The 17705-nt window shown below is 38.4% G+C and overlaps 1 protein-coding gene across 1 annotated transcript in view; it reads right to left on the minus strand.

The window, feature by feature from the left end:
• RYR2 (ryanodine receptor 2) overlaps window positions 1-17705 on the minus strand; it is an 849571-nt gene that overhangs the window by 282373 nt on the left and 549493 nt on the right. Inside the window, exon 30 of the mRNA XM_081569302.1 lies at window positions 49-257. Coding sequence (XP_081425428.1) covers window positions 49-257 — 209 coding nt within the window. The remainder of the gene's footprint in view (window positions 1-48; window positions 258-17705) is intronic.

The following is a 17705-nucleotide window of genomic DNA, read 5'->3' on the forward strand; positions in this document are numbered from 1 at the left end:
CCACTCCTGGTTTTGGCCAATGGTCCAAGTTTTAAAGAAAAAGCAAACCTCAATATGTTCATGGTTTGATGGAACTGGGAGAAATTGAGGAAGCCTCTTGCTCAGCCACATGGTAATATCCCTATTTGTGTTAACGGCAAATGGCTCATAGCCCTCTTGTAAGCCACAGATGGTGAAATATTTCAAGGTGCTGACATCCTTTCCAAAGTTCATCCTGCCCACTTGAGCCACTCCAAGGCTACACACAGGTATGAATCCTAGGAAGAAAAAATACATATCAAACATTTTAGGATCATTCATATAAAATCCTTTTAGTATGGAAATACCAAAAGTATCACTCCAGAACTCTTACCTTTGTGAGAGCTATCACCCCAAGGCAAAAACAACAGTGGAGTAAAGAAACCACGGACACTAAGTCTTTTTTTTTTTTTTTCTTTTAATTGGAGGCTAATTACTTTACAATATTGTAGTGGTTTTTGCCATACATTCACATGAATCAGCCATGGATGTACATGTATTCCTCATCCTGATCCTCCTCCCACCTCCCTCCCCATCCCATCCCTCAGGGTCATCCCAGTGCAACAGCCCTGAGCACCCTGTCTCACACATCGAACCTGGACTGACAGTCTATTTCATATATGATAATATACATGTTTCAATGTTATTCTCTCAAATCATGCTACCCTTGCCTTCTCCCACAGACTCCCAAAAGTCTGTTCTGTACATCTGTGTCTCTTTTGCTGCCTCGCCTAAAGGGGCTTAAATGTGAGGATCAGAAGACCAGTATTTGCCCTTGGCATTGTAATTCAGTAAATGTGGGTTCTAGGTAAGTGCCTTCTTTCACCTTAAACTTCTTCTATAAAATGAGATAATGGTTAAGCATCCCCCAAGTCCTCCAGGGATCATAGTGAGCACAGTCCCCACCCCACAGTCTCCTAGTTCCGAGGTGCAGGTGACTCTTTTGCACAGGGAAAATGAGAAAGAAGTGCCAAATTGTGCTGCTACAGAACCTGAAATGTGTAAACACAAAACACAACTAAGCCATAGATTTCTATACATGTAATGCAAAGGGGGAAAAAAAAGGATGGAGGCAACATTTTTAAAGGTTTTCATTCACTGATAGCTGCTTTTGATCTCTGAAGAGAATTTTGTCTGTTCTTTTCCTAGAGTTCCCTAGACCTAAGCATCAAAAATACACATATAAATATAAATTTTGAAGTAGTTGCTAAAATCCTGCTGAAACTCCTTCATCTGCCCCATTCCCTTCAATATCAGTGTCAGCATAGCTTAAGAAGGGTAATGCACAATTAACATAAATAAGATATGAAATCAAAAAGTAAGCTAAAAGTTAATAAGAAACGAAATCAAAAGCAACAGCAGTGAGAAATGAAGAAACAAACATTTTAATGTGTGGCAGGGTTAATCTTTCCACTATTAAATAAAGAAGGGAAACCACATTAATTATGTTAATTTTTTAAATTCTTTGGAATTAACTGCCTGGTAAGGGGATGAGATGATGTATTTCAGCAAATGCAGCATTTATGTACTTTTAAAAACCTCAGATATGCAGATGACACCACCCTTATGGCAGAAAGTGAAGAAGAACTAAAGAGCCTCTTGATGAAAGTGAAAGAGGAGAGTGAAAAAGTTGGCTTAAAGCTCAACATTCAGAAAACTCAGATCATGGCATCCGGTCCCATCACTTCATGGCAAATAGATGGGGAAACAATGGAAACAGTGAGAGACTTTATTTTCTTGGGCTCTAAAATCACTGCAGATGGTGACTGCAGCCATGAAATTAAAAGATGTTTACTCCTTGGGAGAAAAGTTATGGCCAACCTAGACAGCATATTAAAAAGCAGAGTCATTACATTGCCAACAAAGGTCCATCTAGTCAAGGCTATGGTTTTCCCAGTAGTCATGTATGGATGTGAGAGTTGGACTATAAAGAAACCTGAGCACCAAAGAATTGATGCTTTTGAACTGTGGTGTTGGAGAAGACTCTTGACAGTCCCTTGGACTGCAAGGAGATCCAACCAGTCCATCCTAAAGGAGATCAATCCTGGGTGTTCATTGGAAGGTCTGATGTTGAAGTTGAAACTCCAATACTTTGGCCACCTGATGTGAAGAACTGACTCATCTGAAAAGACCCTGATGCTGGAAAAGATTGAAGGCGGGAGGAGAAGTGGACAACAGACGATGAGACGGTTGGATGGCATCACCGACTCAATGGACATGAGTTTGAGTAAACTCTGGGAGTCAGTGATGGACAGGGAAGCCTGGAGTGCTGCAGTCCATGGGGTCGCAAAGAGTCAGACATGATTGAGCAACTGAACTGAACTGAATTTCTGTTATACTTTACATGAAATTTCAAATAGCCAGCACAATAAACAAGGTCAGTATTGGGATGCAGACTACAAATGAGAGGATCTAACTTGTAGATCAAAGAAGCAGAGGATCCTAAGAATAAAATAACTAACTAAATAATTTTATTCCTAAGAATAAAATAATAAAATTTGTACCATTATGATGTCCACTCCTTTCCTTGTTGAAATTAGTGGCAGTGAAAGCATTGTATTGGGCTTCCCAGGTTGCTTAGTAGTAAAGAATCTTCCTGCCAATGCAGGAGATGCAAGTTTGATCCCGGGTCAGAAAGATCCCCTGGAGGAGGAAATGGCAACACACTCCAGTATTTTTGCCTGGAGAATCCCATGGACAAAGGAGCTTGGCAGGCTACAGTCCGAGGGGTCACAAAGAGTTGGACATGACTGAGCAAGCACAAAAGCAATGTGTAACTCTCCAAACAGCACAAGACGATAGAAGTAACATCTGATAATTCATAAGGATTTCACCCCGTGTTTATCATCAGTATATACTTAAATAAACGGTCGTATCACAGTGCTACCAACTAGGAAGCATGAACACATCCAGCTGGGTTCAAGAAAATGTGAATGATGAGTTTTTAGTTAAAACTAAAAAAGCCACAGCTGTGTCTGTAGCTGTGCCAGTTCTTGATGATAGAGTCACGGAAATAAGTGTTCCCAGAGGAACAAAAAAAAAAAAGAATTGAATAAATACAATAGATCTGAGAGAGTTTAAAATACATGGGCAGAAACTGGCAAACCTAAAATCCATTTTGACATAAACTATGGGATATCAAGATATAAATATCTCCTCTGATGCTAAACATTTCTTTCTTTCTAATTACTTTATGTGTAGATGGAGTTACTATCCTAATAGTGAAGTTATTGAATACCTAAAAATATCTGTATAGATATTGGGTGTTCATTATATTAATAGCTGCACTTTTCTGTATGTCTGATATGTATGTAAACATTTGTATGTCTGACGTTTTCATCTAAAAATCAAGTACTTATTGCTGTGTCCAAAGATTTATGTCCTAGACTGTTCACTGTGACTATATTTAGAATCCTAGAATGTTGTTGGACAATTAGTATGTTTTTTTCTTTTCCTTAAGATGGTATACTACTTAATTTTTAAAAATCTGTTTTACAAAAGTTCATTAATATTTAGGAAATAGTCATAGTAAATATTATTTCAATAAAGAAAGATGTAACACATGGCTTACTTTTAAAGATGCAAAAACATCAGAAGGTTTTTTTAATCAAAAAAGTTTCAGAATTTTGGAAGTTTTAATACTGTTTTCTCTTTTTATGTCTCTCAATTTCACAATTTTTAAATGAACACACATTTTATTATGAAAAGAGTGACTGTGTGTAAAAATACGCATTTAAGAAAATGGGATATAGAAATGTGGACGAATGATGGGGATACAAGATGGTTCAAAAACATGTTCTTCAAGTTGTTGAAGTTCTCAATGCTAGTGAGTGTGCACTGAGCTCAGTACCAGAAATCCTGCTAACAAAATTATACTAGTACAAAAGTGATGAAGAGTTATTTAGTAATATGCGTTACTAACTCTACCCAATATTCTGTAATAACCTATATTGGAGAAGAATCTGAAAAAGAATGAATATATGTATAACTGAATCATTTTGCTGTACACCTGAAATTATCACAATGTATAAATCAACTATACTCCAGTATTTTTTTTTAAAAAAGACACTTTCAACTATTCATTTCTTTATCCAAGTTTTTTGAGCAGCTACTGTGTGACAGAAGCCAGAGATGTTAAGTGACTAACACAGACCCAGCTAAAAGGTTGTCACAGTCTAATATGATGGGGAGACAAGTGAAGAAGTGAAGCCAAAATAGCCTACTGACCCACTGAGAAAGAGGGGGCGACAAGAGACCGGGAAGAGTAGAGAAATGAAGTCAGGAAGAGTTTGCAGAAGACCTACCATCTAGCAGAGCGCAGACAGGCAGGTCTAGGAAATGACTAAAAACAGTTTGGAATCCAGCAGACCTGGATTCAAGTTTCAGCTCCACTGCTTCTTGATAAGTTACTTAAACTCTCCAAGCTTTAATCTTTGCTTCTGTAGTATCTATACAATACAGTTATGGTTTTAAAAACAAGATCCCATATGTATAGTACTCGACATGTATGTTCATCAAACTAATTTTAAATGGGGAAAAAAAAAAAGGTAAAAGAAACTAAATAGCCATAATAAGAGAATGGCTAATTATGATACACACACAAGATTACATAGGTACAGTCACTAAAAATCATGTTTAGGACTCACAAAAATAAAACTGTAGAGGGAGATAAAACTAACCTGGCAACACTTAAAAACAGGTTATTCCAAGTGAAGCATATACAGGTGTCCACTGAGTTATTTTTGCACTTCTCCAAAAGGCTGACATTTTCTTAAAATATAAAATTAGTAAAAATATCAAAATTTACGCTTAAAATGCTTTTATGCCTTAGGACAATATTTATCAAATTAAGGTGGCAAAAGAAAATTAATTTTACACCTCCAACTTTTAAATGGGAGAAAACACATTAAAAATCAAATTTCTCTCTGGGTAGTGGAAATATAATTTTTAACCATTTTTATTACAATCCTTTATATTTTCCAAATATTCAAAAATGTATTAATCTTATGAGAGATAAATGGATATAATTTTTCATCAGCTTATAGCAGTAGTTTGGTTTTTTTTTTTTTTTTTTTTTGCTTTAGCATTTTGGTCTCCTTTAGGGGAATGTATTTGTGAAAGTACATCCATAAATAGAAATTATGCTATTTCTCTTTTTAATTTAAATGAAGTAGAACCTAATAAAAATTAAATTGTATTCTGACCTCTGAAGATGCAGTTTCAGTAGCAACTATGAAGATCCCCTGGAGAAGGAAATGACAACCCACCCCAGTATTCTTGCCTGGGAAATCCCACGGACGAAGGAGCCTGGCGGCTACAGTCCATGGGGTCGCAAAGAGTCAGAAGCGACTTAGCCACCACACAGCACAGCATGATAATAAAACAATGGTTATTTCTAAAAACTATGTTTTTAAAATGAGCATCTTACAGCAGGAACGACTAGATGACAATAGTATCGGAGCAAACAGAGAGTGGAGAAAAACTCCAAGCACTTTTCAGTTGCCCGGCCTTGGTCACTTCCATTTGGCTAGTGTCCTGCAAATAAATGCTTACCGCACAGGGCTCCCTAACAGCAGCTAATTCCCTGTTTATCTAACGCTTCATCTCAGTGACCATTAACAATCATTCATTGAGACAAGAATCATTATTATCTTTTTCCAGTGACTGAACTCCAATCTCAGTTTAAATCACAGCTAAGTGGTCAGAAAAGAACCCCAGATGTGCCAGATCTCAGAGTCCACACTTTAAGCCAGGCCTGTAAATTCCCAAAGAGTAGAGATTTTAGGTTTCACGGATCATACAGTCTCTGTCAAAATTACTTGAGCCTGAGTTGCACTGCAACTACAAATAGTCTGTAAACAAAGGGGCATGGCTGTGTTTCAATAAAACTTTACTCACAAAAACTGGTGGCAGGGTGGATGTGGGCCTCAGGCCTTAGTCTACCAACTCCTCTAAGTTTTCAACATTCAAACATTGTATCCAGTCCCTCCATTTGGCAAATATCTAATTATACTGACCACGTGCCAACCACTGTTCTAGGCACTGGAGATATAGTTGTGAACAGAACAAAAAGGAGCCCCTGCCTTACCAAAGCTTACCTTTATGTAGAGAAGGCAGATAATAAGTAAATAAAGAGTTATCAATATACATAAAAGTTATCAGGAAGTCATAAAAGTTATCAAGACTGATGTCTTACCATAAATTACACAAGTTGATAAATGACCTCACTCTTAATTGTCCACAGTAAAACATGATGGTTGAAGTTCAATTCTTTATTAATGTGAGGTGAGCTGAACTCAAAAATATTCCAACCCAATGAAACAGATTTCCACAAATTCACACAGACACCTCCCTCAGAACAAGTAAAATATCAGTCCTACCTTCCTGTCCTCTGTGTTCTCCATCTTCTATTCCAGTTACCTTAACTGACATCCTGCAAATAACAAAGCCTGATGTATCTAAAGGAAGTTGTCTTCCTGGCAGTGGGTCTTAAATTAGTACACATGAGTCCAGTTGGTTACTTGGGCCTGTGCCAGACCTGCCCTAACTATTTGTAAATCTGTTAAAACAGTAGCTACAACTTATGGCTAAATTGCTTCCTCCAACAAAAGACAGATGGCTTCAGCAAATTTAAACTTTCTCCCTCGATGAGCCACCTCACTCCTGAGCAGAGGGGTGTGCTGGGAGCATGCAAGTCCAGCAAATAAACTGGCAGTCACAAGGGTGTGGGGGCGAGATGTGGGTGTAAAATCTGTGGTGGGAGCCAGAATAAAAAGAATATAAAGTAGATCACAAGCCTACCAGCTTTTCCTAAGAATACACAATTTCAAATTTTGGAATTTCTGAAATGCAGGTAGAAATCCACATTTATAACCTAAACTAAACGGACAAAAGTAGATAAAAATGTCTCATATTATACTAATGTATAAATATGAATTATTGAATCAGAAGGAAGGGCAACATTTACTGGTGGTCTACTATGTGCCCAATTATATATAGCACCTTTCCATCTATTATTAAATATCAACCCCATTTTTCAAGGTGAGGAAACAACTAAGATGTTAAATTATTCTGTCTAAGGTACTATAGTTAGTTAAATGGAATGCTAAAATTTGAATCAAGAATGCTGATAGGGAATGTAAAACAAAAATTATTCACCTTAGATGTCTAAGATCTTTAGAACTTTGAAAGAGGTATGAAAAGACCATTTCCAATTAGTGTTTTTTTTTTTATTTTAAGGAAATGAAAACAGAGGGCTATACACCCAAGACCATATAGCAACTATTATTTTTCAGAACTGGATCTAGAAGCCGGGACCTCAGACATGATATTTGTTGCTTCTATTCCATTTTGGCTTTGAAAATGAATTAAGAAATCATGCTACATGAGGTCTTATGGAATTTCCCATGATGCAAATGCATCTTTAGTGCAGGACATTGTAACACCAATGCTAGCACAACAGGGACATTCCCATACCTTCTTCCTGGCTCTTGATTCAGTAGGATTTTTATTTTTGACCTTGAATGCCATTTCAAAGCCATCACGGGGCTTCCCTGGTGGCTCAGTGGTAAATCCACCTGCCAATGCAGGAGACACCAGTTTGATCCCTGATCTGGGGAGATCCCACATGGCGCAGAAAAACTTAGTCTGTGTGCTACAACTATTGAGCCTGTGCTGTAGAGCCTGGGAGTCACAACTACTGAGCCCACATGCCCTAACTACTGAAGCCCATGCACCCTAAAGCCTGTGCTCTGCAGCAAAAGAAGCCACCACAATGAGAAGCCCGCATACTGAAACTAAAGAGTAGCCCCTGCTTGCTGCAACTGGAGAAAAGCCTGCACAGGAACGAAGACCCAGCATAGCCAAAAATAAATAAATAATAAAATTATATACCAAAAAGTTCAGGGGTTTTTTGGTACCATCTTACAGGAAAATTGGAATGAACTTAAAAAAATAAATAAAACCATCCCATCCTCTCCATCAGTTCAAATCCAGAAAAAAAGAATGTTTAATGTACACAAGGTCTGACATCCTTTATCCTGACTCCTTGACCTTTTCTGTATAATTTAAACCCTAAATCTTGCTGTTTTGCTCTACTGTATTTACAAATAATAAGCTCTTGGTGTTGTACATCCATATAACTCCTTCTAGTACCTCCAAGTTACATTCACAGTATGCAAAACTGCCAATTTGCACAGAGGTTGGTATGTATACAAATTATTTTATTAACCATCCACCAACTTTATTCATTCTCAAAATGCTCTGTAGGTAGAAATTTCCTCTGTTTATCAATATATAAAATTGAACTGTCAATTAACTGGTCAACTTAAACAGTTTGATTTTCACTGAATTAACCAATCATTTCACAATGGATCTCCCCAAATGACGTGCTGTTTAAATTACATACACACAAGCTCAAAATACATATTAAATAATAATCTGAAAATTAACTGTAAAGATGAAAAATCTTACATTTAAAAAATTTTATTTTTTGGCCACAAGGCATATGGGATCTTCCCTGATCAGGGATTGAACTCATGTCCCCTGTGCTAGAAGCACAGAATCTTAACTGCTGGACCACCAGGGAAGTCCCGGAATCTTCTCAGTTCTTAAAGTATTCCATGAATGTACAACATATTTTAAGAGTTATTCCTGGAAAAATCCAGAGAGTTTCTAGGATAGCTTCCCTTTCTGATTCTAGACAAAACTATGAGACTGTTTATGCTGGTTTCCAACATCTTCATAGTCTTTAGAGTTTGTGTACCACTTTATAACTAAATGTCTTTATCTACACTCAAAATATCTAGTGTCCCAATCCATTTCCTTAGCTGTTTGGATTGCCCCACTGCAGTGACTCATAGTCCTAACTTCTTCCTTCTTTCAACAAGCATTTATTTTTAAGTGGAAAGTGGGAAAAAAAGGGAAAGTGAAAGTTGCTCAGTCATGTCCCACTCTTCGTGGCCCCGCAGATATACAGCCCATGGAATTCTCTAGGCCAGAATACTAGAGTGGGTAGCCATTCCCTTCTCCAAGGGCTCTTCCCAACCCAGGGGTTGAACCCAGTTCTCCCACACTGCAGGCAGATTCTTCACCAGCTGAGCCACCAGGGAAGCCCAAGAATACTGGAGTGGGTATACTATCCCTTCTCCAGGGGATCTTCGCAACCCAGGAATCGAACCAGGGTCTCTTGCAGTGCAGGTGGATTCTTTAGCGGTGAGCTACAAGGGAAGCCCTATTTCTAAGTGGGAAGATTTCCAAAAATGTTACTTTTCCAGGTCTGTTGCGAACCTGGGTCCCAGTTCTGTATCAAGAGCAGGTTGTACAGGGTGGTACTAGCTACAGAAAGGACAGATGTTATGATGGAGTCAGAAAGGCAGTAGGTATTTGGGACAGTACAGACCCAACCTTAATTCACACCATGTTGATAGCTACACTGGATGAGTCATACACATCCACCAAACAGTTTGTACTTCAAATGAAGGTAAAATAATATTATAGGATAGACTGCTAACTTTCTATATTCTCTTTCTTTTTTTAAGGCAGCATAATAAAATCAATAATGGAAAGCTATTCCTCCCTTTTCCTTTAGAGGTCCTTTCTGCCTAAAACTATGCAGCTATTTTAATTATTAAAAATATTCTTTCTGTTTTCTCCTGAGGAAAGGAATTCCATGCAGTCTCAGCACCAGGAATTGAGTTTTGCTCACTGTCTTTTCAAGTGTTAGATACAGAATCAAAAGCACCCTTTCTGGATTTGATTATAATCATTTACAGGTGTAAAACATGAGGGCCCAGAGGTGATTAACAGAAGAGCTGACAAGCTGGAAAAAGCTCCAGTGTAATGAGACACTTAGACACAAGATACATACTCATAGCCTACTTTGTAAAATGCAGGTAATCTCTAGACAAAATAACTATTCTTTCACCATCTGGCAAGATGTTAAATAATTCTCTTCCTTGCTTTAAATTAAGGATATGATTAGCTCTTCAAACTACTGGTAACATGAAGCTCTTGCACATTAAGTGTAAATTAAGAATGGTACTAGGGATGTAAGTATAGAGGGGGGGTCATGTATTAGTTTCCTAGAATTGCCATAGCAAAATACCACAGACATTTTCTTTATTCATTCATCTATCCACAGGCATTTAGGTTGTTTTCATAATGTGGCTATTGTGAGTAATCCTGCACTGAACATGAGAGTCCAGAGATCTCTTTGAGATTCTAATTTCTATTCCTTCAGATCCCAAAGTGGGATTGCTAGATCACATGGTATTATAGTTTAAATTTTTTGAGGAACCTCTATACTGTTTTCCCCAGCAGCTGCACCAATTTTCATTCCCACGAATAGTGTACCAGGGACTCCTTTTTCCCATACTCTCACCAACATTTGTTATCTTTCCGTTTTTTTTTTTAACATATTCTTGCAGGTGTAAGGTGATATCTCATTGTGGTTTTGATTTGTACTTACCTGATGATTAGTAACACAGAGTACTTCTTCCTATTTATTCAGTTTCTTTGCTTACTCTTAAAATGGGTTATTTGGTTTTTGTTGGTTTGGGGTTTTACTAATGAGCTGCAGGAATTCTTTATTTTGGATTACCCTTTATCATATATGTGACTTGCAAATATTTTCTCCATTCCATAGGTTGCTTTTTCATTGTGTTGATAGCTTCCTTTGTTGTACAAAAGGTTTTTAGTTTAATTCTACTTCTTCATTTTTCCTTTTGTTGACTGTTCTTGTTGTTGAAAAAAATCATTGCCAAGGCCACTACCAAAAAGCTTCTCCTTTAAGTTTTCCTCTTAGAGTGTTAAAGTTTCAAGTCTTATGGTGAAGTCTTTAATCCATTTTGAGTTGACTTTTGTGTATAGCCCAAAATTATGTTGTGCAGTCACAGAAAATGTTTCTGTATGGTTCAGAATTACGTCAGGGTCCAATTTCATTCTTTGCAAATGAATATCCTATTATCCCAACACCGGTTATGGAAAAGATGAATCTTTTCCAACTCTGTGTTTTTGGCATCCTTGTCAAAGATCAGCTGACCATATATGATCAATCTCACAATAATTTTTACCTCTCAATAAAGTTTAATGATTTTCTCCATAAAAGTATTGTATACCTTCTGTTAGAGTGATAACTAGTGACTACTGAAAACTCCTAATATTACTGTAAATGGAGTCTTCTATTTAGTTTTGCAGGTTTTCTGTTAGTATAGAAGTGATACCTTGCTAAAACTTCCAATTATTCCTAGTAATATCTGTAGCTTCTTTAGGGCAGCGGTCCCCAACCTTTTTGCCACCAGGGACCAGTTTTGTGGGCAACAGTTTCTCCACAAAAATTGTGGAAAAGGGAGAGGGCGGTTCAGGCAGCAATGAGAACCATGGGGAATGACAGAGGAAGCTTTGCTTGCTTGCCCCGTCACTCACCTCCTGCTATGTGGCCTGTTTCCTACCAGCTGGTGGACTGGTACTAGTCATGGCCTGGGGGTCTGGAACCCCTGCTTTAGGGTTTTCCCTGCAAATGATTATCTTATTTGCAAATACAGATTGTTGTTCCTCTTATTCCAGTTCTTAACATTGCCAATTTCTTTTCCTTGTCATACTAAAAGTTTGAAAATCAGTTCAGGAAAAGACACTTTTTAGCACAAGAATATACTAAAGTACTAAAAGAGTTTATAAATACTATATTTAAATTTTTCTTACATCTACCTGTCTTTATATCTGTGCCATACTTGACTTGGGATATTTTTCCATATTCATAACTTCTTCTTATTGCTATAGAGAATGTCAGCTCAGACATAAATATATTGGCTAGTAAAGCATCAAAAGAACAATGTTTTTAAGATATATAAAAAATATATTTATTCTCCACTAGCCCTGTTCTTCACTGGAGAAGGAAATGGCAACCCACTCCAGTATTCTTGCCTGGAGAATCCCAGGGACGGCAGAGCCTGGTGGGCTGCCGTCTATGGGGTCACACAGAGTCGGACACGACTGAAGCGACTTAGCAGCAGCAGCAGCAGCCCTGTTCTTGTCCGTTATGGTAAGAATTACTTCCACTGGTCTCCAGAGGAAGTGTATTACGAAATGCTCCACATAAAAATTATCATTAAAAAAAAAAAAAAAAAAAAAAACTTCAGTCCCAAATTTGATGTGGAATAAACTCTGGCTTTGGTAAGATGAAACAGACTCTGGATGATTCAGGAGAACTCCTTTCAGGTTCCTGCTATAGAGCAGGCATCATAGTTTGACTGGCTACCAGGCCTCTGTGGGTAAAAGTTAGAATATCTTCTATGTTATGAGAAAGACAATTTGTGATAAAAATAACTCCTGATTAGTTAAATGCATATGGATAGGGGGAATATATCTAAAGATTCCTGATGAAGAAACATGCTTGAGGTGGAGCAGTGAGCAAGCATAAATTCTTGTTCTATCCTGAATAGACAGGCACCAAGTATACCTTTTGATAGGAGGTTCAGCTGAAACTAAAAATGTATTGGTCAATTAATTTGTTTTCTGTTGCTGTGAAACAAATTACCACCAACAGCAGTTTAAAATAATGTCCATTTATTATTTCCTAGTTCTATAGGTCTTCCCTGGTGGCTCAGATGGTAAAGAGTCTGCCTGCAATGCAGGAAACCTGGCACGATCCTTGGGTTGGGAAGATCCTGTAGAGGAGGGCATGGCAACCCACTCCAGTATTCTTGCCTGGAGAATCCCTATGGACAGAGGAGCCTGGTGGGCTACAGTCCATAGGGTCACAAAGAGTTGGACACGACTGAGTGATTAAGCATAGCACAGTTCTATAGGTCAGCAAGTCTAGGTATGGCATAATTGGGGTTCTCTGGTTAGTGTCATAAGAATGCAATCAAGATACTGACTGGACTATGTTCTCATATGAAGCTCAGAGTCCTCTTCCAAGCTCCTTGGTTGTTAAATTAATTCAATTATCTGTAGTTGTATGATCAAGATCTCCTTTTTCTTGCAAGTTAGCAACCATGGGCTGTTCTCAGATTTGCACCATGTGGCCCTCTCATACCAGAGCAGCTTGTTCCTTCAAGTCTGGGAGATTTTATCTCATACTTTGAATCTCTCCAACTTCAAGAAGCACTCAATCTCTTTTAAGGGCTCACCTGATTAGGTATGGTTAACCTCTGCTTGGTTAGCTTAAAGTCAACTGATTACTAACCTAATCACAAAGCTATACCTCATCATATTCAGATTCTGCCCACACTCAAGAAGAAAGGGTTATACAAGGCATGTCTACCAGGGAGCAGGACTCTAAAAGGTCCATTTAGAATTCTGTATTGCTACCTCTTTTCCAGGTATCTCCCCAATCTTGACCCTGAATGTTCGTCAGTCTAACGGTGAGAAGAGACAAGGAAGAACTCATAGAAAACCTTAACAGGGACAGCAACTGCACTTGCCAGCACTATTCCTTAGTTGACATTATAGCCAGAGGACTCTTTGAAAAATGAAGATTCAATTAATCTCTTCATTTTATCTACAGATACTTTGAAGTGATTTTTTTTTTAATCCAAATAGAAGGAAGACTCCTAAAAGAGGATCTACCACATAGATGAAATAGCTTTTAAAGTCTGAAAACTCCACTCCAGGACTACAGCTCTGTAACACTCTTGATCTTGACCATGTAAGTCCTGGTCCTTTGAGGGGAGTTAAAAGACAAACAGATCTTGTTCTTCTACCAGAGGCCAGTATATTTCAGCAATTTGTTCTTTGTTCAAATCACATATAAGCTTTAAGGTCAAGTCTGTGATCACTGAGGGATAGTGCAGTCCCTCTTTGGGAAAGAGATCTGTAGCCTTTTAGAAAAGCCTCAATTGCATCTTTATGAAATAACCAGATCCTCACCTCGAACTAACTGGATGGCTATATCTCCACCTGCATTTAACTAGATAACCCCATCAGTCTTTCAAAGATTTTTGTAATTTTCCTTTTGATGTTATCTAGAAACAGTTTATACTGGTCAAGACATCATTTCAGTTATGTAAACTATACAAAAGGCAGAGACATCAAAATATGTTTAGCCATGTTGTCAACTGAGCTGATCAGATAGGAATCTGCAGAGTGTGCGTATGCATGTGTGTGTGTACGTGTATGTATATGTTTTATATAGAGGAAACTTTCTGTCCATTTTATTACATAGTCCTTTTGGTTGCTTTACATATGACTAAGCTATTTCTGCATAAGCAAAAAGAAATTATGGGATCTTTAAAAACACCAAATCAAGCATGGCACAGACACAAAGACAAGCTAGGTATAAGAACAATCTGAAAAAGAGCACTTATGAACCTTTTTAATACTTTAGCTGCTGCTGCTGCTGCTAAGTCACTTCAGTCGTGACCGACTCTGTGCGACCCCACAGACGGCAGCCCACCAGGCTCCGCCGTCCCTGGGACTCTCCAGGCAAGAACACTGGAGTGGGTTGCCGTTTCCTTCTCCAATGCATGGAAGTGAAATACTTAAGCAACTACAGCATATTCCGGTTGACCTAAATTAAAGGTTTTTTGAATATACTCCTTTGAGCTGTAGACAGCCCGAGGGCTCACTCTCAATGGTGATGGGTAAGTTAGAGAGCTCAACTCAGGGCCTCATATTATAGTTTTACCCAGAGCAGTTCCATTGTAGTATTTTAAGAAGCTATATATTGAGTAGAGTGCACTCTGTAAAGACCCATATGGGAAAAGAATTTTAAAAAAGGGTGGATCTATGATTCACTTTGGAACTAATACCAGGAACTAACACAACACCGTAAATCAACTATACTCCAATAACAATTAAAACAAAAAAGAAGAAGCTATGTAAAGTAAATTGGAAGGGAAAGGGAAAATTCCACTTTCAAAAAAAGCATTTGAAAGTTACAGGCATGGATAAGCTTTGTACTCCTTTTAATGGCAGAAAGTTTAAAATTATGACTAGCCCTTACAAAGTTAATAGTTAACGGTCATGGCTAAATAAAACTTATCACCTGCTTTGGAGACCAAAAGGATACTTTCTAACACATCCAATATAATCCAATGAATGGACCACAGAATTTTAAGATAATTCATCAGAAAGCTCTAACATCCTTCTATGAATCTATGTGGTATAAATTAAACATACAAAACTTACAAAGTCATTTCAAAAATTTAACTTCAAAATAACAAAAGCATAATATGCAAGCATTTTAAAATAACAATTATAGAAATAAAACCTCAGGTTATATCCATAGTACTGGACAGTATGGACATTACAAAGAAAAAACACCCTCTCCCACCTTCCTTGTGATATGCTGACACTCATATACCCAAAGCATAACTAGAGAAGGGGAGATAGCTGATGGAAGATTAAAGGGAAGAATGGGAGCACCCTGTGGGGCTCCTGAGCCAGAATCCTTTCCTTGTCCCCTGTTTCTTGTTTGTAGGAAATAAGACTGTGGCCTCCTTGAACTGTCCCAAGTTCCAAAGGTCAGATTCGAACAGTTGCTAATGAGGAAAGGGAGGGGATACAGAGATAAGAGAGGAACAGCGAAGAAACAATAGTGCAGCCTTGGGACAGGGCCCAGGTTCTACCTCAAAAGATACACATAAAAATATCTTTAAACTCTTCACAGAACCAAAACCCCCAGCAAATGGAGGATGCCAGCATTCTCCACTCCAGATTAAAGGAACCAGAGATACTCATCAGATTACCTGAGATCAGATTGAAGAAATGCAGGCCCTATGCACACACACCTGATCTCAGTAACCCCACCTTTGAACCAATCACTATTAAACTCCTCACCAAATCCTCCTGAAGGCAGGAACCCACTGTGCCCCACTTTGCCTGCAAAGCAATAATGCTATTTTCTACTTCACCCCAAACTCTGTCTCTGAGGTTCAATTTGGCACTGGTACACAGAGGCCAAACTTTCAACATCAGTTTCATCCACAACCCAGAGATACAGGTATTCAAAACAAGTTGTAAAAAGGCAACATTCCTACTATTTTCACAAATCTATGTTTGAAAAATATGGTCACACCTGCTCAAATCCCTGGGTCACACCTGCTTGAAAAATATGGCCATGTGTTTGGCAATATGGCAATATGTTCGATTCCTGGGTTGGGAAGATTCTCTGGAGGAGAAAATGGCAATAAACTCCATTATTCTTGCCTGGGATATCCCATGGACAGAGGAGCCTGGTGGGCTGCAATCCTTGGGGTCACAAAGAGTCTGACATGACTGAGCACACCTGCTCAAGAGCTCAGTTAGTGAATAACTATATAACTTAGTGCAAATAATGAACTGGCTAAGGTTTTTTTAGGGTTGGTGAGAAATTTATAGACTGTTAAAAGTATTGATTGAGGTACATCTTAAAATCCAAGACTACATATACATATATTAATATATTCAAGTAATAATTACTCAGTTATGTCCAACTCTTTTTGACTGCATGGACTGTAGCCCACAAGGCTCCTCTGTCCATGGGATTCTCCAGGCAAGAATACTGGAGTAGGTTGCCATGCCGTCCTCCAGGGGATCTTCCAGACCTAGGGATCAAATCTGTATCTCTAACATCTCCTGCATTGGCAGGTGAATTATTTACCACTAGTGTCACCTGAGAAGCCCCAATAACATATATTCAGTCATTTTGAAAACAAAAAGTGTTAGGTTATTTTGTTTATATGCTCTAGATTAACACTATTCAATAGAATTTTTGGTGATGATGTAAATGTTCTGTATCTCTCCTGTTCAATTGGGCACCACTAACCATATGCTCCTGTTGAGCATTTGAAATGTAGCAAGTGCCATTGCTGCTGCTGCTGCTGCTGCTGTCGCTTCAGTCGTGTCCGACTCTGTGCGACCCCATAGACGGCAGCCCACCAGGCTCTGCCATCCCTGGGATTCTGCAGGCAAGAACACTGGAGTGGGTTGCCATTTCCTTCTCCAATGCATGAAAGTGAAAAGTGAAAGTGAAGCCACTCAGTCATGTCTGACTCTTAGCGACCCCATGAACTGCAGCCCACCAGGCTCCTCCGTCCATGGGATTTTCCAAGCAAAAGTACTGGAGTGGGGTGCCATTGCCTTCTCCGAGCAAGTGCCATTAAGAAACTCAATTTTTAACTTTATTTCATTTAAATTAATATAAATTCAAAGAACCTCATGTTATGACAGTGGCCACTCCGTTGGAAGTACTGTCCTGAAAAACATCTACCCTCTCATTTCTTTTACAAAGAGCTTTTGTCTTTCTCTTACAACCCTTTTCAAGGTCATCTCAGAGCCCCACAGGCAGAGGTACTTTTACCCTACATTGTGCTTCCATGGAACTTTCTGCATTTCTTTATTTTAGAACTTATCCATGGAATAGAAACTGTGCAGGTACAAACTTGCCCTGCCAAACTATCATCTACATAATGGTAGGACAATGTTTCATTCTTGTCATCTCAGAATCCACCTTAGGGCCTGATACAAGGTAGGCTTTTGATATATTTTTTGAAATGAATGAAAGAAAAGAAGCTATAAGCAGCTGATCAAACAGAGAAGTTCTAAATGAACATTTAATATGTTTGGAAAACTATCCTTTGCCTGCCGTTTTATTTTCTTACTCACATTCATAAAAAACATTTATGCCTTAGCAGAATCCTAGCTCCGAAGTATATAGAGAGTTTCTGCTCAAGTCATTCCAAGGCTGTTGGACCCAATAAGCCATA

Source organism: Giraffa tippelskirchi, chromosome 2 (genome assembly GCF_054371585.1).
Source record: "Giraffa tippelskirchi isolate mGirTip1 chromosome 2, T2T-mGirTip1v1.2.pri, whole genome shotgun sequence".
NCBI lineage: Eukaryota > Metazoa > Chordata > Mammalia > Artiodactyla > Giraffidae > Giraffa > Giraffa tippelskirchi.